Below are 22,588 nucleotides of genomic sequence, written 5' to 3'. Positions count from 1 at the left end.
GTTTTGACTCAGTGTATTTTGTCATTCTTAGTTCTTCAATTCCAGTTTAGAGGTACAGTCATTCTGTCCTGTGGTTCAAATCTTTTAGTCTGTACAGAAGCAACTGTGCCAGTAGTCTTGGGAGTAGTAACAATAGCAGCAATGTAAGCAGTAGAATTAATAGCACAGCAGGAGTTGTAGCAGTTTTTAAATGTAATAAAGAAAGATAGTTGGAAGTTATAACTATATTTATAGTTATATTATATTATTTAAGTTGTTGCTAATTCTGCTTTATTTCCTTGTTAATTGTTTAGCACCAATACACCAAGTCAAATTCCTTGTATGTGTAAATGTACTTGGCAATAAACCCCGATTCTGATTCTAAAGTATGGATGATATTATTATTATTATAATAAAGACGCATATAAGAAATATATTGAAATCCCTTTGTATTTTGAGGTGTGTTCTGTAGTTGTGTTTATTTATTTGTCATCTTATTGTGTCCCATTATTTCCCAAGATGTAGTTTAAGATGTATCTAACCTTAAACATCTTCTATAATACATCCATGGGAAACATTTTTTCTTTTTTTTTTAACCGTCTCTATTGACAAATTTAACATATACAAAAAATGTTTATACAAACTCTTAAAGAGGATGAACATACAACAACAAAATACACAGGAACAAATTAATTCAAACATAAATCAAGACTAGGGGGATTATATATAAAAATAAATAAATAAAAATCTAACTTTTCCAAAAGAAAACATCAGGCAAATGTAAGCAGACAACAAACTGGAGCAAGGACAAAATAATTCAACAAGGGCCAGAAATCAAAACAACAAGAATTTCGATAAGTCAGCACTAATCTTTCTAGCAATCCTGCTAGATTTCATTGTTTTTAGAGATAAGAAAACATATTTGAATCATTTATAAACCAGTCAAAGGAGGGTTTGCTGTTTCTGCACTTACTACAGTGAATATGATATTAACTCATGAGTAAAATAACATTTACTATGTCAGTAATTGAAGGGTTTAAATTATCCATAAATAGAGAATACTATAAGTATCAAAAGATGGAATATCATTAATTTTTAGCTCATGGGAAACATGTTAAAGGGTTAACACTCAAAGTAACAACGTGCTTACGTCACATGACGTTCCGCGTCATCTCATCGTCAGCCCCCCGCCTCTGTCTCAGCTGTCTGTGGCTGCTCTTTCGCCAAGTTTAGCCATGCTTCCCCCCAGTTTAATTTATCTGACATGTCATTGAGCAGCAGGTTGTTTTGAGTGACAGTCGAGCTGCTTTGTAACTTGTTAGTTTTTCTCACCACTGAACTTTGTCACGTCGCCTTACGGAAACAAGCGGAAGAGAAAAGCTATCCTCTCGTAGCTAGCTTACAGCTTTTAGCTTGTTGGAGAATAACGTCCAGCCAGGCACAAAGGTGAGACAGAGACAGCTGGATGTGTATTTAATGAGATAGAGTGTGAACTGCATGTTGTGATGTATAGAAGGAGGGCTGTTGTTAAGGTTAAGATAATAGTTAAGCCTATTAAGCCTAATTAGCTCGTTGCTGTAATAGATTAGCTAATGTAGCTCTTTGATATCAATCTGTAGTTATTGCGAATTATAAAAACTATAATGGTGTCGAAAGAGACATTAATTCATGTAATGCCAACTAGCTAGCTGCATGGGTTATAGAGCAGCACATGCTTTTATAATGTCAGAATTACAGTATGCACTATACTGCTTTATTTTGAAATTCTTTGTATTTGCAGTCTGTGATAAATATTTCTCAGACAAATTGTTACTATCTACTTGTTTCCCAAAAGAAAAGTGTTTTCACATTGTTTTCTGCAGCTTCAGTTAAGAGCATTGCGCAAGAACACATTGTTATTGTCAGCTGTCCATGGTACTGAACAGAGATAGATATATTCAATTGATCTTAAAAGTTTAATTTGAAATGTATCCTATGTATTTGAAATATAGAGTTTGTAGAGCATGCATGCATTTAAAAAAATCATTAAGATGCAGTCAACAGGCATTTTTGGTGCATTTAAATTGAAACAATTTCAGGATTTAAAAAACCTGGAGAGGCTGCTTCTAATGCTTCCTTGATTGCTTAAAATCTTCAATTAAACATCGTCCATTCCTAGCCTCCACACTGCATTTTTAACAGTTCATGATATATGTTAACAAATTAACATTGCAGATGGGTCAAATAACACATTCTTGATATAGATAGCTTGACTTTGTTTTCCTTTTTATAGTAATAGATCAATTTCCATCTTATGACCATCAATTCTCAATCAATAACTCAATCAAGTTTTTAATGTTTTAGTGCAGACAAAAATGACAAAGGCTTACATTTGAAAAATTGGAACCAGTACTGTATAGTTATTTTACTATATAAATAATGTCTATGATTGCATAAAGATAAATTCTTATTTCTTTAGGAACTTTTTTTGGTCGTGCTGATTGTGTGTATTTTCTCACTTTTCTTAGTGCTGCTTCTATGACCTACAACTGTCCACCCCGATCAGAGGATGTATCCGCCTTCCAGAAAGGACTTCATCTCTCTGACACTCAGTGATCCGCACAGTCACTCTTACAACAATGGGAAACACCGGAGACAGTCCTGCTGGAGGGTGAGTTGCCCTGTAGGGCAGGGCGGTGTGCAGAACTTGTCTCTATTTAGAGTTTTACAGCTTTGTGATGGAAAGCCTGAGCTTTCCATATCATATTGAACACAAGACTACTGTCACAGTTTGACTTTGATCACACAAGGCGCTGATCTGTGTGTGTAGTTTCAGTTATGGTTCATTGCAGTGGTGGAAAAAATATGTAAAGTTGAAAATAAAGGTGAGGCAGTTTAAATTATTAAGCCCATTTACACAGAAGCAATTCACAGGCAAAGAAACGCATTACAATAACAAAACCCATTTAAGTGGTTAAAATCAAATCAAGAGAAGTAAGATAATCACATAAAAACTGCAGACTACAGTGCAGTATTATATCGTAATGTGCTCCTAATGCAACAAAGAAAATGAAGTTGCAGTAGGAAAACCTATCACTCATAGGTACTGACATACATTAAGATATAAAAGTGACTCAGGAAATACAGTATCTCACAAAAGTGAGTTCACCCCTCACATTTCTGCAAATACTTTATTATATCTTTTCATGGGACAACACTGAAGAAATGACACTTTGCTACAATGTAAAGTAGTCCGTGTACAGCTTGTATAACAGTGTAAATCTACTGTCCCCTCAAAATAACTCAACACACAGCCATTAATGGCTAAACCGCTGGCAACAAAAGTGAGTACACCCCTAAGTTAAAATGTCCAAATTGGGCCCAAAGTGTCAATATTTTGTGTGGACACCATTATTTTCCAGCACTGCCTTAACCCTCTTGGGCATGGAGTTCACCAGAGCTTCACAGGTTGCCACTGGAATCCTCTTCCACTCCTCCATGACGACATCACGGAGCTGCTGGATGTTAGAGACCTTGGACGCCCCACAGATGCTCAATAGGGTTTAGGTCTGGAGACGTGCTTGGCCAGTCCATCACCTTTACCCTCGGCTTCTTTAGCAAAGCAGTGGTCGTCTTGGAGGTGTGTTTGGGGTCATTATCATTTTGGAATACTGCTCTGCGGCCCAGTTTCCGAAGGGAGGGGATCATGCTCTGCTTCAGTATGTCACAGTACATGTTGGCATTCATGGTTCCCTCCATGAACTGTAGCTCCCCAGTGCCGACAGCACTCATGTAGCCCCAGACCATGACACTCCCACCACCATGCTTGACTGTAGGCAAGACACACTTGTCTTTGTATTCCTCACCTGGTTGCCGCCACACACGCTTGACACCATCTGAACCAAATAAGTTTATCTTGGTCTCATCAGACCACAGGACATGGTTCAAGTAATCCATGTCATTAGTCTGCTCGTCTTCAGCAAACTGTTTGTTGGCTTTCTTGTGCATCATCTTTAGAAGAGACTTCCTTCTGGGACGACAGCTGTGCAGACCAATTTCATGCAGTGTGCAGCGTAGGGTCTGAGCACTGACAGGCTGACCCCCCACCCCTTCAACCTCTGCAGCAATGCTGGCAGCACTCATACGTCTATTTTCCAAAGAAAACCTCTGGATATGACACTGAGCACATGCACTCAACTTCTTTGGTTGACCATGGCGAGGCCTGTTCTGAGTGGAACTTGTCCTGTTAAACCGCTGTATGGTCTTAGCCACGGTGCTGCAGCTCAGTTTCAGGGTGTTGGCAATCTTCTTATAGCCTAGGCCATCTTTATGTAGAGCAACAATTATTTAAGATAAGATCCTCAGAGAGTTCTTTGCCATGAGGTGCCATGTTGAACTTCCAGTGACCAGTATGAGAGTGAGAGAGTGATAACAAATTTAACAAACCTGCTCCCCATTCACACCCGAGACCTTGTAACACTAACGAGTCACATGACACCGGGGAGGGAAAATGGCTAATTGGGCACTATTTGGACATTTTAACTTAAGGGTGTACTCACTTTTGTTGCTAGCGGTTTAGACATTAATGGCTGTGTGTTGAGTTATTTTGAGGGGACAGTAGATTTACACTGTTATACAAGCTGTACACGGACTACTTTACATTGTAGCAAAGTGTCATTTCTTCAGTGTTGTCCCATGAAAATCTATTTCCAGCATAGAAGCTTAAAGCAGCTTCACCTTGTTTGGATATGACCCAAGGTGCTACCAGCTCTGACTACTTCCTAATGCTCAAAGGCTCCTTTGGTTTATATTCTTCAGCAAGATGGAGAATGCGTTTTGCAGCATGGTCATAGAGTGATTATTTACAACCAGCAGCACTTTAAATTGACTGTTTACATTACATTAAGAGTACTGTGTGAATGATCTGAAGTTATCTAACTGTCCCTCACTGTATTTGTAAAACATTTTATAAATGAGTTTTATTTTATATTTTTGGGTAAGAAACCTTTATTTCTAATGAGAATTATGAGAGTATTGTGACACTGAACCCGTCACAGTTACCCTCTGAGGCACCTTTGGGAAACTTCAGAGCCACATATTCATACAGACTCTGATTTACAATCATTAAAACATCAATGAGTCAACTTTTCAAATGATGGTGTTTATCACTGCTGTAGCATCACATAAATAAATTAATTGAACAATTATTAGATTAGAAGCTTTAATAAGGTTTCACATCTTAATAGGACATGATACTTCCTTTCAATTGTCCCCCATCTTTGATTGATAGGCATTACATTTTGAGATATTTTAATTCATAAAGTTACTTGTAAGTAACTTTTAATCTCTGACTGTCTACTTTATATTTTGTGTGCAGAAAGTCTTCAGCTGTCAACACTCTTGCTTGGTTATGCTTCTGATCTATTCACTGAGATATATCATCTCTGTCTCGATGTAATGCATCTTCTTTTTTTTGTTGTTGTAACAAATCGATTCCTGGCTTTCAATCTTCCTTTCATACATTCTTCTTTGTTGTGAAGCAGCCTGCCCTGAACTTTCAAACTTCTCACATAAAAGCCTCCCCTGAACACATTATGTGTCTGATTACTGCGGTGAGATAAAACAAATTCAGTGCTCCCTGTCTCCCTCTTACGTCTTCTTCACATTTTCTTTAATCTTGTTATCTTTACTTTGAAATGTCTTATGCCTCTCTCTCGCCTCCTTATGCCTTCTCAGTATGAGCCTCTCTCGTCTCCTTTGTTGGTTTTGATCTTCAGGTTTTGCAGGTATATTGTGTTGCACTTATCATATCATGTCTTGTACTTTTGTTTGCTTTTCTGTTGCTCAGGGGCTTTCAGTGTTTCTGCCGGTTTCCCCTTTATTCTGGTACAACTGTGATTACAACCTCACTGATGACTTTGTGTAACAATTTAATCGTTTTGATGTCCTAAGATGGATATGTCTCAAGTGCAACGTTTCCATGTGATTCAGTCATCAAACCTTAAAAGATTGGTGTGATATATACGTCACCAATTGCATCATTTACATCCTGCACTTGATGATGATATTGATTATGACTGTAATCAAGATGGTTTTGATGCTGATTAGAACTCTCAGCTGTCGATGTTATTGTTGATGAAGACGACATATTATCTTTATTATTATCAATTATTTATTTGTTTAAGTGCTTGGCCTCTGTGCACTGTCTGTCAGCACCTGTGGGTCTGATCGAACTTTAAGCCGTTTGTTTGCGCTTACTTACAATGTTTCCTCCTCTCTCCTCTCTTGTTCCTTGCTTGTGTTGTACTTACTCTCTGATGTTTGTCGCTTTGGATAAACGCGTCTGCTGAATTGTACAATTGTACAATGCACGACGACCGAAACTTGGAGCATGAAAGAGTTAGCCTCAAACATTATCAAAATGTGCCATGCAGAGGGAAGTAGAAATCAGAGAAAAGGAGCCAGGAGGGTCATTTCTAGGGAGAGAATGAGATAAAAAGTATGCTTTTCTAGAGTGTGAAATCCATCAACACTGGGCAATAGGGCATTAGTTCATTGTGTATATGCATAGAAAAATATGGCAGGTACATGAGTGTGTGCGATAAACATAAGCCTCACTCATTAACGTTCTTTTGAGGGATTCTGGTAACATATGCAGACAGCCAAGTTTGGTCCTATCCACCAGAGTATTGAAGTGAATTGTTAAGGTGCAATAACCAAGCCATAAAATAGTTTTTTTTTAAAGGGATGCTTTCAGTATACAGACATTTTAATGTAGACTATTAGATATTTTATAATTTTATAATATTTACCAATAAGCCACCTATCTCCAGTTTCATAAAGATCTAACCTCATACCTACAGCATGAAATAGTAGAGACATTCATAAATACTTTAAAAACATTTAAATATGTGTTTTCATAAAGGATACTGTACAGCACTGAACACTAGTGTTTTATGTGATTATATGCTTCATGGGCTGCATGACACTGACATATTGATCTTATGTGAGGACGTTTGGAATTGCAACAGTATTTATGAATGTAATAGAAGATCTGAAATCATTGCTGTATGCACAGGTTAAGAGAAGATCAATTTGATGTTGTATTGTGCTGGAGCTGGAGCATGTTCCCGTTAGTTTTCAAACCCTCTGTGTGGCCTCAAAATTATTCAGTTATGTCTCTAAAGATCTGTTCCTGTCTATGTTTGCACACACCTTCAGTCCAAAAACTGGTATGCAACTGTTATCAGTATTTAAAACAGAACTTTAATGTAACTTCCTTAGAATCTGCAGATAACACCATGAGATCAAAAATCCTCTTTGATCATTTTGTAGGATTCTTTCTATTGTTCTTTTTTTTTTCTTCAAAAAAGCAAAACAGCTTTGTCAGCTCACATTAATGTAATTCATTGGTTTCACTGAATTGAAAAGGTATAGCAGCACTCCTATCGACTGATGTGTAACATTTTATTTCTGCAGTATATCAACAGACATTTGGTCTACAAGGCCAGCTTTATAGCAGAGACCTCAATCTGGCTCAGAACCCTCCCTGTACATGTGGGTCGTCAAATTTGATGACGTTTTATGGTCCCTGAGAAAACTGTTCTCTGCAAATCATGCTCCTTAGATTGGTTTTTTGGCTCAGCGTTTCTTCTTACACCGCAGAAAACACACATTCATCTTTATAATGTATATCACCTTTATTTCAACGGAAAGTCACAAAGAGATTAAAACCGCTTTAAGATATCTCTCTACAGGATTTAACCATATGCACGTTGGTTTAGTTCAGTATTTCCAAAGACATGCACATCCGGTGAAGCTCTGGAACTTTCATTGGCGTGTGTGCGTGTGTGTGCATGTGTGCGCGTGTGTGTGTGTGTTTTCAGCAAACCTGCAGAGTGAGTTTCCTTTCCTCCAGCTCAGTGCACAAAGAGGAAATATATCATTGTCTGCTAGTTCTCGCCGAAGAAAGTTCCCCTCATCTCACAGGCATCTGCTCTGTTGTTGTCGTGGGACACCTGATATGACGTGACACCTGTCGTCACCTTACTACAGTTACACTTCATGCTTCAGGTCATGAGACAACATGTGCAAATTCCATGACCTAAAGAAGACTTTGGCATACAGTGTAAACCTTTTTTAACAGTGTTGATAAGTAAACCATTTAATGTGGTTTGTTTTACTAGTTTCCAGATAAAACCTTAAACTTACAAAAAACTATTTACAGTAATTAAAAAAATATAACTTAGTTTGAATCAAAGGAGGACTGTATTCAAAGGGATATTTAGACTAATCGTTTAATTTCAGACATTGTAGGAAATTAACACTATTGATATTTGTGTTATATAGTCAGCCTTTTTATCAATTAATAAACTGAAGCCTACAGTTAAGAATTAATAAAGATAACCATTGGATGTGTATTTGGAAGGGCTTGAAAACGTACAGTACACTTCTAAAATCTTAAGACAATAACCATCTCATATAATACAAAACAAACGTATTAATATTAGAACAAAGCTTTTCAAATGTATAAGTTCTCTCACGACAATAAAAACTGTTTACTGCCAAACCAGTCATTTTGAAAAGACAAAAGAGTCTCTGTTGGCCATACAGCGTTACAACAAAGCCCAGGATTTGCTCTTCACATGCATATTGTTGGAGAAAAGCCCTAAGTGACATGCGTACAAAAGAGGAACATTATTGTAAGACTTGATGTTCTGATAATTCTATGCACAGTTCAAATACAAAGTTTATAAAGACTGAACATTGAATAGGATGTTTGTGAAGTTGTTGTGTTGAATGAGATTTAGCAAAGTGAAATCGAAAAGTCCCCTGAGGTAGAGTCTGCTGTGTGCTCCGTCACAGCTCAGAGAGAATGGCTCAATAGTTTCTCGGTGTTGCACCGGTGTTAATTAGTACAGGTAGCACAGTCTCTGCCTGTTAGCGTTTTCTCCTGAGAGACCCCAGCTCTGTCCCTCCCTCTGCACCTCCGGTTGATTGGGTGCGAATGTTTATTTGTGAGCCGTCAGGTGGAGCGAGATGTGGCGTTTATTCAGGGTAAGCCTAACAAGGAAGGCCAGCCGACTTTTCCTTACACTCTGCTGTTTTAAAGATTTTTTTACATGTTTTTAAGAGGGTGATGGATTTTAAAATCAGCTGGTAGATGCTCGTGTTTGTGTGTAGCTCTTTATTTGCTATATCTGCCTACAGAAATGGAAGCAGCTGTCTCGGCTCCAGCGAAGCCTGATCCTGTTTCTGCTGGCCCTGCTGCTCATATTTGGACTGCTCTCCTATCCCAGCCTCAGCGAGCAGTGGAGAGGTAAATAATGCCCACATACACATTGAGCCAACACACACATACACACATGCAAATACACATGCTGGCAGAGACTCAGTCTGCCATTAATTTAACGGTATTGCTACATGACTAGTTGATTCTGATGAGTTAGATTGACTGTGTGTTGTGTTTTTGTGGCGAGGCTGTATTGCAGTAAATCACTTAATCTCTCTATGAGACGATTTGAATATTTCTCTCTTTGTTTAGATTCAATTTGGGATCATTTTAGTTGCACCTGCTGCTTGCTTTAACAGTTTTATACTTCTACCCGTACAGCATTTCATTTTCAGACCACATCCACAGTCAGATTGCTAAATCTGAAAATGCTTCTATTTTCCCCGTCGGGGGTTTCTATTGAATGCACTAGGATATTTTCACAACCAAACTGAGCTCTCTGAAAAATCGCTCCCTCGAGTACATAAATCCAAATACAAGTTGCTTTTAAGTATAACGGAAACTTGGAAAAGACTGATTTCCCATATGCCTGTTAGGACTCAGTCAGGGGCTGAGTTATATAGGAAGACAGCCTTCTGTGGTGATCACAGGGAAGAGTCTATTGTAATGAATGTCACGTCATTTCTTAGAAAATGCTTGATTCACAATTGATTTAAAGCTTTTGAAGCAGTGGACATAGGATGGACATATCTTGACATGTTTCTTGTTCACTCCTAGTGTGTCTGTGTTTCCCTGTGTGTCTGTGTGTAGGGTTGTCTGACAGGGACGAATGGTTGGAGTTGAATGACAGAGAGCTGGATGCTGTTCTTCCAGCTGTGAGGCCTGTATTGGGACAACATGTGGGTAAAGCTCCGGTACCTGTGGTAGGGCCACATGTGGGGCCAGCTGTAGGGCCAGATGCGGGTCCAGTGATCCGTCTAGATGCGGGTCCAGTGATTCGTCCAGATGGGGGTCCAGTGATCCGTCCAGATGCGGGTCCAGTGATCCATCCAGACGCAGGTCCAGTTTTCCGTCCAGATGCGGGTCCAGTGATCCATCCCGATGCGGGTCCAGTTTTCCGTCCAGATGCGGGTCCAGTTTTCCGTCCAGATGCTGGTCCAGTGATCCGTCCAGATGCTGTGGTGGAGCCCAGAGGACCAATTGTACCTATTTTGCCCAAACCTCCCATTAAGGTTAGAGGTGTTTTTGTAAGACAAAAATCATAAAAGTTTTTTTAAGCATTATTTCCAACTCCAATTAATTAGCAGAATGTTGAAATAGGCCTACTATTACTGCAGATATATGTCACATTGCACATTGTGTTCAGATCACAGACAATTAACACAATCAGAGTCACAGAAAACAAAACAAATTCATCAAAACAAATATAATCTGCTGTGACTTTGTCTGGATCATGGATTTGAAAAGCTGTAGTTCTACATTTTATTCATGTATCTATTGTGTTTGTGAAAAGGTCCATCCATCACTGGTGACTCCAATTCTTTGTTAATGTTTTCTTGTCTGCTACTCAAACAGACCCAATGGCCACTATTTCCATAAGGTTTTAAAATTGTCTGATATGTTTCTAACTGTAGCTGTTTGTTTGTTTTTAATAGAAATATCTGTTCTCCAACAAGAGAGGTCCACCAAGTCTCCAGAAAGAAGGAAATATGTCTGACACAGTCGGTGGAGAAAAGAAAGAGCAAGAGGTGGTTCAAGATGAAGGAGAGGAGGAGGAGGAGGACAAAGACAAGAAAATAGTCAGGTGATCAGTTGGTTTCTTGCTAGTTTAACCCTTTACACAACTGTGCAGTAATAAACAAATTAACAAGATTTTGCTGTGAAGATGGTAATCATTTTCCACCTGCACCCAGGTCCTGTGGTCTTTGTTGCAGTATTGAAGAGGCAGTCATAAATAATTCAGGTGTAAGACAGGTTTTTTTGCGTTTGTCATGCAGTTGGAGAGGAGCAATGATTGAAGCCGACCAAGCCACAGAACCTCCCCCCTCGGCCAATGACAAAGGAGCTGCAGCTCCCCCAGCCCCAGTGAACCCAGCTGACTCTGTTCCACTTGAAGGTAAATAAAGAAAACTGAACTCAACTATTGAACCCAGAATTCTTTCCAAGAGTGAGTGAACATGACACATTGGAATTTCTGCACCTATAAATTACTCGTCATGTTGTTTCTTTTTTTTAAATCATAATCCACACACCGTGTAAAAGATGCCTTGAACAGTCTGAAACCAAAATAGCTCAACTTTACAATGAAGTTAAATAAAGAAAACTAACAATTCTTCTTTTTATGCTGTTTTCTGGTGCAACTGATGAACACCAGAAACTTTTCTTACTTTTTGGGTCCACTGAGAAACTTTTTGATCTCAAACAGATTCTGTAACTTAGTGTTATCCATGTCTGCTGGTGTATGCTCTTTAAAGCCCAACACCTTTTTTCTACTGTAAGTCTGATGAGATGCAGGGCAACACCTTGCTGTGTTTAAAGAGAAATGACAGAGAATATTCCCTCTACTGTAAATCTTATTAAGGAAGATCTCCTGCCTTTTATGATCACACTTTCATTTCTGATTCATTCTTCTGTCTGTAGTTTCCCCTGGCCCTGTGGACAGACTGGAGACAGTACGAGATGCCTTCAGACATGCATGGAAAGGCTATAAGAGCTATGCCTGGGGTCACGATGAGCTCAGGCCCATCTCCAAGTCCTTCAGCGAGTGGTTCGGACTGGGTTTGACACTCATTGATTCCCTGGACACCATGTGGATTTTGGGCCTTAAGGAAGGTACAGTTTGTCAGTAATTCTTCATGATACCAATATAGAGATAAGATGTTGAGCTGTGGTTCATAATAAAAGGATCATCTGTTACTTAAAGATAATGTCTTTGCCATTATTTGCATTCAGAAAGCTTTGTCCAGTGTCGTAGAGCACCTTATTCTGAGTTTGTCTGAGTGAGAACAAGAGATGGTCATGACATTTCCGGGCTGCTGGATAGCCTAACGGTTATGTAGTGCGCCCCATGTACAAAGGCAATAGTCCTCATTGCAGCGACGTTGGGTTTGAATCCGACCTCTGCCCTTTGCTACATGTCATACCCCTTCTCTCTCCTCCCAACATTTACTGTCACTCTTCAGCTGTCCTATCCAATAAAGGCCAAACGGCCCAAACATTTCCATTAAAGAAAGGTTACTGAACACCATTGTGTTTGCTGTCAATTATAGTTCCTTAAAGAAAGAAAATTGGAATTGGTCAATATCTGAATCTGCAGGTCAGACCTTGAAAAAAACTGAAAATCAGAATCAACCATAGAAATTGCAATCAGTGCATCTCTAGAGCAAACATAACACTGCTCTGCACACTCCTTAAATCAGCTTTGAACTTGCAGCTCAAGGCTACATTAGTTTTTACTAACATGAGACAACCTGTCAGCTGATGAGTTCCATTTTGGGTAATGAAGGTTCAAGTTTTGACAAGGAAGAATAATGCACAAAAAAATAGAATCTTTACATGCTGCTACAATTTTAAATTGAAAATGTGTTTTTTTTTTACGGTCCAAGGTGAGTCCAACTCTATATGTAAGGAGTGCATTTCTAAATCACTGGACCTCAGTCAGTTGCAAAATTTGTTACAGACCACTTAATGATTTCAGTCTTTGCAAAACTCCTAAATAAAATGTTTTTTAATCTTCATGTTTAATGATTGCTATAAATTGTAACGTCTTTTCGTCCCTCCTCCCTCCTTCTCTCAGAATTTGCAGAAGCAAAGAACTGGGTGGACAATGAGCTCAACTTCAACAAGAACGTGGACGTGAATCTTTTTGAAACAACTATTCGTGTCCTTGGGGGACTGCTGAGTGCCTACCACCTATCAGGAGACCAACTCTTCTTTGAAAAAGCTGTGAGTCATAGATGACGATGTCCAGAAGTTTTAGACCTGCAGCTCGTTCACTTTTTCTTGAAATCAAATTCAAAGAAACGAGAATTCAACCCACAGTTGAATCATTTTGTGGAATTGATTAAGTTAATGGTGCCTCCTCTGCTCTATTTAGGATGAACATTTAGAGCTGATACAGACATTACAGAGATGTAACATTTAAAGCAGAAGATATAGAATTCCATTACATAGTTTATTCTTACTATTCAGAAAGAGTCATTTCCGCCTATTTTCTCCACTTGAAGAAAGATCTTGGGTCCAGGTTGATGCCTGCCTTCAAAACCCCCTCAAAGATCCCGTTCTCAGATGTCAACATCGGGAAGGGAACAGCTCACCCCCCTCGATGGACGACGGACAGCACGCTGGCCGAAGTCACGAGCATTCAGCTGGAATTCAGAGAGCTTAGCCGCCTCACTCAGGACCCGCAGTACCAGGTCAGTGTACATGAGGGCCTCTGTAGCGGTGCATTGTAGTGTTTGTGTCCAGTAATTATGATCTGTCTTTACTTCCAATGCTGTGAGATGGAGCATAAAAAAAGATGGAGCAGGTTAATGTAAATATTTTCTGGGTTGAGTTGAAGGTTTCCCATTCAGTCAAAGTTAAACAATAAGTACAGCAAATACACACTTGATTGTGACTGAAGTTAGAAGAATGACGTATGTTGTCAGATTTGATATATTACCAGAGCTGCAAGGTTTTATATGTGATTTTTCACTCTTAAATATAATATAAATCAAGTATATTTTCTGAAAATAACTCTGTGAGTCATGACTGTCTACAATGGGTGTAACACCCGAGTCCCACTGTCTGTGATGTTTTCAGAGTTTTCAGAGTCCTATCTTCAGTTTGTTTACATCGCCCGGACGGCCAGCTGACTCCTCCCCTCGTGTATAAAAGTTGTTTAATTGAGGGACTAGAGAAAAGAAGAATAACATACTGTACTCACTGCTTAACTGTGTTTCTAGATCACGCTCATTTCAGGTAAATTTACATGCAGTGTGAAGATACCAGCATAATAAAGATCGCTAGCATTAGCATGCTAACACAACAATGCAGCGCAAGTTGTTTTGGTTTCATGCTGGTGCTCAAGGGTGACATCTGCTGGATCAAAAAAATCGCATATAAAGCCTTTAACACAGATAACATTCAGCTTATACAGTGTTTCCTCTACCATTATATTAGGGGGGTGGCCTGTCCGGTCATTTAAGGATATATTTCCGATAGAACATGACAGCTGTCATTAAAAGTAACGCATGAACACCAATATTCCTTAAAGTGCTTGTGACCCCCCTCACCCCCCGAAAGCTGTAAACACTGTTATACCTCAAGATTTTCATCCCCATATGACATAACCTTAAAAAGTCATAACCTGAGCGAGACAGACATAACTTTCTATGAGCTCAGTTTCAACAAAGGGTGAAATTACTTTGAATGATAAAACAGTTTTTTTTATTCATACATATTAGTCCACAGAGTGGCTGTACGTGGAGATGGACTTTCAGGTTCAGTATCTCATGGCGAGATGAACTAGATGGTTTTTCTCTCTTTGTAGGATGTTGCAAATGAGGTGATGAGGCTGGTCCACAAGCTTCCAGGCAAACACGACGGCCTGGTGCCCATGTTCATCAACACCAACAGCGGCCAGTTCAGCCACAAAGGAGTCCTCACGCTTGGCGCCAGGGCAGACAGCTACTACGAGTACCTGCTCAAACAGTGGATCCAGGGAGGCAAGACAGAAGAAGAGTAATTCCAACCTTACCTTTCTAAGTGTATGTGTGGTGATCAGGAGTGAAAACACTGGATTTAGAGGTGGAACATGAGAACCATAAAACATATTATTAATCAATTCAAAGGCATAATAACAAATCTTGATGCAGAGACATATTTAAAATATTGAAGTTTAAAAGTACTGAGAGAAGTGTGAGGAAGTTAGCTGTGTGGTTACAGGATTCTGCTAAACAACGTCCTGGTATAGCAGCAGCTCTAAAGCTTTGCTCTAATTTTACAAAATGTTGTTTCCAAGAAAATAAGAACTAAGTCAGACGGAATGACTAAGCTGAAGTTCCTACATGATCCACTTCCTGTATTTAATGCAATCTGTTTCATACATTTGCCATGTTTCTTATAAATGTCACATCCAGAGAAGTGATTTATTGCTTGAGTCATGTTCCAAAATGAATAACAAAGTTTTACAGATTGGTCGGTATGTGTAATATAATGGTGATAAATTCTGATGTCATCATTTCTGTTTTGTTCAGCCTGTTGGAGGATTACCTTCAGGCCATAGAAGGAGTGAAGAAACACCTTGTGAGACACACGGGGCCCAACGGATTGACCTTTGTCGGAGAGTTGAATCATAATCGCTTCAACCCGAAGATGGTAGATATGCTCAATTGAAGTTTATGTCCCTAAATCCAAAATGTATGATGAATATGCATGGATCATAAAATGCATGTGCTTGTGGCCTGCATGTTTGAAGTACCACACACAGCATAATAAAAACTGTGAGCGGATACATCGCACACTGCAATGAACTCCCATCCACAGACAACGACCGCCTTGTTAGATCAATAAGTCTTTGTGCTTTTGTTGGATCAGTCCGTGAACGAGCTTGTTTTCTGTCTCTCTCTCTACCAGCCAGTCGAATCAATTCCAGCGCTCATCATTATCTCTCATCTCTTCTCAGTCTCGCTCTCAATTATACCGCTCTCTCTTGTCCACTACAGGACCACCTGGTGTGCTTTCTGCCAGGAACGTTAGCACTGGGGGTTCACAACGGCCTCCCAGAGGACCATATGGATCTGGCCGTGCAGCTGATGGAGACGTGTCATCAGATGTACACACAGATGGAGACCGGACTGAGCCCAGAGATCGTACACTTCAGCTTGCAGGCCAGTGACAGCCGGGACATTATTGTCAAGGTGAGGATCCCAGCAGATACCTGACATTGAAGTTTTCTCCTGTATAAGGGCGATCTGTTATCAATATCTTTTTACTTCTTATTTTTATATACTCTTTTTTTTCAAATCTGATTCCTTTATCTCTATTTGAGTGCAGTGCTATTGTTTTATCCAAATTTAACTCAAACGACCTTCAGAAACTTAAAATACTCTGCTAGGAAACTGACTTCAAAGAGGGTTAAGCAATGAGAAAAAGAATAAAAGTGACATGAGTAAACATTTTCTCTCATTCAAATGTCTCTGTAATGAAATGTCTTTCTTTGAGTGCCTTGTATATGCACGCTCTCTTATATGAAATAAGCTAAATGAGTAAGAGAGTCTCATGAGGGAGTCTGCTGAATCAAACTTTAATCAGCCAGTCTAAATTTATCGTGGGACTTTTGAGTGTAACCTTCCTAACCCTCCTCGGTGCTCATTTTCTTTTAAATTGACTGCTCTGAGTTTTTTAAAGGATCCAATATCTCTGTACTCATCTCAACCACTGCCTCCATTAACCTGCAATAGAAGAAGGAAATATCTCAAACATTTCAGGAGCTCATTCTCATTCCAGGACTCACAGCTAAGGAAATGAATTTCAGATTGAAAAGGCTACACTCATTTATTTGCCGTGAGTAGTTTGAAATGAAACATCCACGGTCGGAGACATGTGTTTGTCCTGTGGTTGAATATCTTTAAATGATTAATGTCATGTCAGTAGATGTTAGTAAGATAGATTCTCTCACCAACAGTAAGGATTAAACATAAGGAGACATTTACTTACATAAGATCAAATTTAATCTACTTTTATAGTTTGTGGAAAATAGAAATCAGGTTGAAGCGAGTGCTGCACTGGGTCAAAACATGTAGCGGAATCAGATGTTCCTCAAGAATAGGGGACAGAAAGTCAAATAGCTTATAAATCAATGACTGTTTATTACAAAATATATGTTGTTGTGAAGAAATGGCAGTCTAAACTAAAATTCTGATGCAATATAATCATCCTTTATTACATAGGGATGTGTCCTGACGAAGACTACGTTGGGTCTGTCTCTTACTAGCAGTCGTACTTTTAAATTCTGTATCTGTCCCTTTAAACGGCAGAAACGCCAATTGATGATACTTCCTTGATTAGATTCAAAGTCATTTTCTGTGAATTGAAATTGGTTGAGGTTAAAAAAAGAAAGTGTGTGATATGTCCTTCTCCTATCTTGCAGCCTGCAGACAGACACAACCTGCTGAGACCAGAGACAGTGGAGAGTCTGTTCTACATGTACAGGTTCACTAAGGACACCAAGTACAGAGACTGGGGATGGGACATATTGCAGAGCTTCAATAACTACACCAAGGTACAGGCAGCACACTCCACAGCCGACATGACTTCAGACCTCACTACGTCTAAAGGGGATGAATTTGCAATCAATAATTATAATAATGATAACTTGAATGTACGGTATATAGCGCCTTCAAGGGACTCAAGGAGGGGGGGGGGGAGAAGAGAAAATGCAACTTCAGAAGAAGTTGCATTTTTCTAACTCAGCAAGAACCTGATCCTTAATACACAATGCATACTTCTGCTTTAAAGATGATTCGCCTGAACGAAGTAAAAAGAATGTCAAACTTATCAAGTGCACTTTCTTGAGTTTTGTATCCATAAACCAATAACCAAATAACTCCATCTTGCAGGTGCTTGATGGAGGCTACACGTCCATTAACAACGTCCGAGACCCCACCAACCCCGGACCCCGAGACAAGATGGAGAGTTTCTTCCTGGGTGAGACACTGAAGTACCTGTACCTGCTCTTCTCTGATGACATGGAGCAGCTCAGCCTAGACAAGTTTATCTTCAACACAGAGGCTCATCCTCTCCCCATATGGCCCTCTCCACCAAAGTGATATCACCTCTCACAGAAGCTGTCTGTAAAGATCCAGCCGGTGTGCGTCAAACGCTGTTATGGCCTTCAGACAGGAGCAAAGAAACTCTCCACGCTGGACTGCTGTGTTGAGCAGAAACCAGATCTTTGCTGTCCACCTGTACTGTGATATATGTCCATGTGGAGGGAATTATTATGTCCATATTTTCCTTTTTCTTTATCTTTCCTAAGGAAAAGGTTCATGTAAGAGCTGGTCTCTTAAGTTAAAAAAAAAAAAATCACTTTATTTTATCCAGTCCAACTAGCTGGGACTTACAGGACACCGGAGAGGAGGCAGTGGGAGGGTTATATTTCTTGGGTGATGGGGTTGTATTTTGTATTTATTAATGTGGAAACAACAATGATTTCACCCTGTGCTTGTCTGGAAACCCTGAAGCACACTTCACATCCCAGGGTCATGGCTGTAAAGACATCCACGTATTGCTTCAGTTGATTCACCAGTGTATTGGGTGCACTAATCAATATTGGAAATCTGTGGAGCATGTTAAGCTTCATTTATGTTTGAATGGATTGCTGTGGTGGAGGGATCACGCATTGTTTTTGAAAATCATTTCCTGTGGCCACACTCAGTGTACCTGCTCGTGTACAGAAATGACAAAAAGGGGTTAAGGTGTATTTATAAGTCTGTTTATTTTGGGAATGTCTGCACCCTGTTTGGTCCCAGCCTAAGTCTGTACAAGCAGTGGGCTGCTAGAGGGAAGTCAGTTCTAATTCATAGTTCAATTCTTTCCTTAAAGTGAAGCAGTGATGGAGGGAAAGTCGAGCCTAAAGATTTAAAAGTAAGAGATATAAACAGTCTAATAAATGAATGAACTCTAAATGTTTATTAATCTACACTGTTCTCACAATAACATCATTCAGTCACCTTTCCCCGGTCAGTTGATGAAGGTTTTTTTATTTAACATGTTTTCATGGAGGTGTATTCTTTTCTGTAAGTGAGTTTAGATGCACTAGACTTACCCAGTTAAAGACTCGTCCTGGATTTGATCATATTTAGTTTTATTTGCACTTGTTTGACATTACATGAAGACATAGTAATCAAAGCTGCAGTGCAGTCTGTGAAGGATCAATTTAAACCCACTGTGTATAACCATTCCCTGCATCTGTGACACTACACATGCATCCTTTGATTCATCCTCCTATCATGGGCGACTTGCGTAAGAAATGAAGGTTGTGGAATAATTGTCTTCTCCAGTGAGTGAGTTTGAGTCATTGCTGTTTAGCGATCTCTGACAGCTTGAAGGACAGAACTTCTCGGTGCTTTTTTTTTTTTTTTCTTTTTAAAAGGTGCCGGGACCCACATCCTGTTATTCTGCTTATTTTATCACTTTTAAATGCTTCCATCCAAAAGATCTTTTTTGTTTTTCTGCAGTGACGTCAACACAGACTGTCAGACAGAGAGCCATATACTGAACTGCATCATTGAATGTGCACTACATTTGCCAATGCTCTGCTGTGCCTATTGAACTGTATTGTGCTACGGTTGTTTTATTGTTTTGTTTGTTTGAATTGCTGCTGTATCAGTGGTGTAAGTGTGTGAAGTGCTATGAGTGAAAGTTAAAGTTCAGAGTTGTATTTTCACATTGGATGGGTGGGTGATGAATTAATACGGCTGTGCATATTTTTGTGTAAATTGTTTCTCACTTGTCTACTTAATTCTGAATGAGTGTCGGATGATGACTCATCACATTACAGTACATTTCTGGTCTTAAAGCCCTGTGCCATCATGTCAGGAAGTTTGTTATAAGCACACTGCTTTACTGTATCATCACTACTTTTGTTCTTACATGGTGGGTTTTTCTTGGATTAATTCACGGCAATGTGTCAAATGTGAGCCTCATGGTAGTGTTTAATTAGATTTCAGGAAGGGGATCCACAATGTAATAAGGATTCATCCTCTGCGGAACATAATTTCACAGCAATTTTCATAGCAATCCATCCGTGTTGTGATATTTAAGAAGCAGCTGCAGACATGTGGCGCCTCCTTGAATAGCACCTTGTTGAGACTCTTGAGTTCAGTCCTGTAAGGTGCGAGCATCAGCAGTGTAACATTTCTGAAGATGGATCTCTGATAATGAAGTGATTTTCTGTTTTTGCAATCTCTTTTGATTTTATTTAATTTTTTAGATATCCTGATTATCAAAATGATTTAAAAGAAGCTTTGATGTGTGAAGAACATCTGCACTGCAACATGAAATCAGCTCATTTGTGAAATTTCACAGTTTATTAAACCATATTAATTCCTGGTGCGTAAGAAATTATGATTAAATGAGGGAATTCATTACAGAGCTGTGTTAAATATATATTAGTATGTTTCTTTATAAACATCAAGTGTTAATGTGACCGCTTTCAAACCGGACTAAATCAGTAAAGGAGGAGTTCCAGCTGTCCTGGTGCATCCTGTCACAAAGTTTTCAGACATGATGCTGCCTTGAAAAAAGGCTTCAGAGGGGATTTTATTATTGTTATTGTTGTTATTATTATTCTTTAGAAATGCTCGTAAGAACTAAAGCCATCTAACATATGACAAGAAGTGGTGAGGAAGCAGGCTTAATCATTTAGAGAAAATCAACCTCTACACCAGTTTGGATTTAGTTTGATGGGTGCAATATTCTCACTGCTTTCTACACGAGTTACTACTATAATACTAAGTATTAGTCCGTTTCTCGATACTTCAGCTTACCCAGCCTGTTAGAGCCACTAGAGATCCAAGGCCTTTGATTTATACATGAAGATGTAAATCATCAAAAACACGCACAAAAGTAAAATGTCACTCTTCGAGGCTAAAGGCTCAACGACCTTAAAAATAGCAGGGCACTTTAATTTTAACTGTAGTAAACATAAGTTAAGAAGAAGGAAGTAGGAGATCTTGTTTGGGGTCTATTTTGTGTGATTGATTGATATACTCATTTCTGCTAATGTGAGTATTACCTGATTGAGAATGGTGTGTGTGTCTGTGTGTGTGCTGGGTTGAGTCCTAATAAACTACAGTGTGTGTGTTCATTTAAAAAAAAAAGAGAAAGGAAAAGGGACATTTCACCAAGTTGAAAAGTTGGCGTCATTAATGTGTTTAAATACTTTTCAGACAACATGGGAGGAATCAGACATACCAGGCTTTGAATACACAGACAATAAATAAAAAAGTTATTTTAATACTCATACCAGTATCTCAAAACGCTCAGATTTCATTTAAATGTATCTCTTCATAAAACAATTTCATATGTATGAAAAGGAGTTTTGTATTGTGCTTCATGATTTTCTCTTTTGGTTTTTGGAAAAAAATTATCAAAGAATTGTGTGATTATACTAATGAACTTTGAATGCAATGTTCAGGTCACTTTCCATATAATTTCCTCTATTTTTAGTCACTCAGCATAAAGGATCAGAAGTGACTCATCAGGCTGCGCTGTGAGCTCACTTCTGTCTTTTCTTATTCTTGTTATTTTCCATTGCTGCCTTATTATTGCTTTTATTTTACAGGGAATTTGGGAAAATGAATCCTTCATTTTAAATACCTAAAATTCTTAAAGTAGTACATTTGGATTATAAAGGTTGTTTTACAAAATCTTGTTGAGTATTTTTTCTTTTTGAACAAATCGAGGTTGCAGGGTTCAGATGTTTGGTTTATGTCTTGATACAAAAATTTTAAACTTTCTCTTATAAAAGCTGATTGGCAGAATCTTCCAAGTTTTGATAATAATGATGATAACTATTACTGTGAGTGGGATTTTTGTAGAATCGAAGCCATAGCATCAGACAACTCTTGTACTTAACATGTACGTGGGCACCAGAACATCAGTGTTGTTCATCAGTGTCTTGCCTGCAGAGGTTCCTGCCTGCGTTACTGTGACCCTGTGTCAGCGGCCAAAGACACAAATCAATAATGTTTATGCTGGTTCAATCGATCTATTGAGCCTAACTGGAGGAAAAAGCACATCGTAACACAGGAAGTCCTAATTCGACAACTCATCGGCATGTTCTGATGACTTACTGACATGAAAAATGTTTGTTTTTCTAAAGATGATTTCCTTCTTATTTTAATGTAAACTCTTTATTTAAGAACCCAGAACTAAACGGTTGAAGAGTGTTTTTGTCATGTTTTTAGGTTGCACAATGTTTTCTGTCATTTATTGAACCCATGCTCACTGTACAAATGACTGACTGAGCACTTTGTAACACAAGTTGCTGCTTCTTGCAATGTTCATATTTTCTTCCTGCCGACTCAGTTTTTAAATAAAGCTTTTTAATGAATATTTTGGACTTTATCTTTTTCCTGACTTGTATATATACAGTATATTTTTAAATAAAAGCCTGAAGGCTTTACAGTACGCTTCAAACAAAGCCACATCATAGCCTCCTGGCTCCTCCTCTGCCTTTCAGATCTCTCTCTCTCTCTGGACTTTATGTATGTCTTTGTTGTCTCTTCACAATAAATAAAACAAAAGCTGATGACAGAGCATGCTTTATGACAGTGTTTCCTAGAAGGCATTCACAGTGTTGACTTGAATTGGTAAAAAGACTACGTGACAGCAGAGGTTTGTGAAAGA

At 38.9% G+C, this 22,588-nt stretch overlaps 1 protein-coding gene across 1 annotated transcript; it reads left to right on the top strand.

Annotated features, from left to right (window-relative positions):
• Positions 1–1,170: 1,170 nt before the first annotated feature.
• On the top strand, positions 1,171–22,294 carry man1b1a (mannosidase, alpha, class 1B, member 1a). The gene is made up of 14 exons (XM_020636074.3): positions 1,171–1,425; positions 2,487–2,629; positions 9,169–9,277; positions 10,001–10,422; positions 10,846–10,994; positions 11,188–11,306; positions 11,831–12,022; positions 12,987–13,135; positions 13,417–13,605; positions 14,724–14,914; positions 15,430–15,550; positions 15,898–16,092; positions 17,325–17,456; positions 17,794–22,294. Exons 2-14 carry the CDS (start codon positions 2,528–2,530, stop codon positions 18,001–18,003), a joined length of 2,280 nt encoding a protein of 759 aa, XP_020491730.1. The 5' UTR covers positions 1,171–1,425; positions 2,487–2,527; the 3' UTR covers positions 18,004–22,294.
• The last annotated feature ends 294 nt before the right edge of the window (positions 22,295–22,588 follow it).

The sequence above is a fragment of the Labrus bergylta genome, chromosome 17 (genome assembly GCF_963930695.1).
Source record: "Labrus bergylta chromosome 17, fLabBer1.1, whole genome shotgun sequence".
Taxonomy (NCBI): Eukaryota; Metazoa; Chordata; class Actinopteri; order Labriformes; family Labridae; genus Labrus; species Labrus bergylta.
The sequence above is the reverse complement of the archived record's forward strand: the minus strand, read 5'-3'. Positions and strand labels throughout refer to the sequence as shown.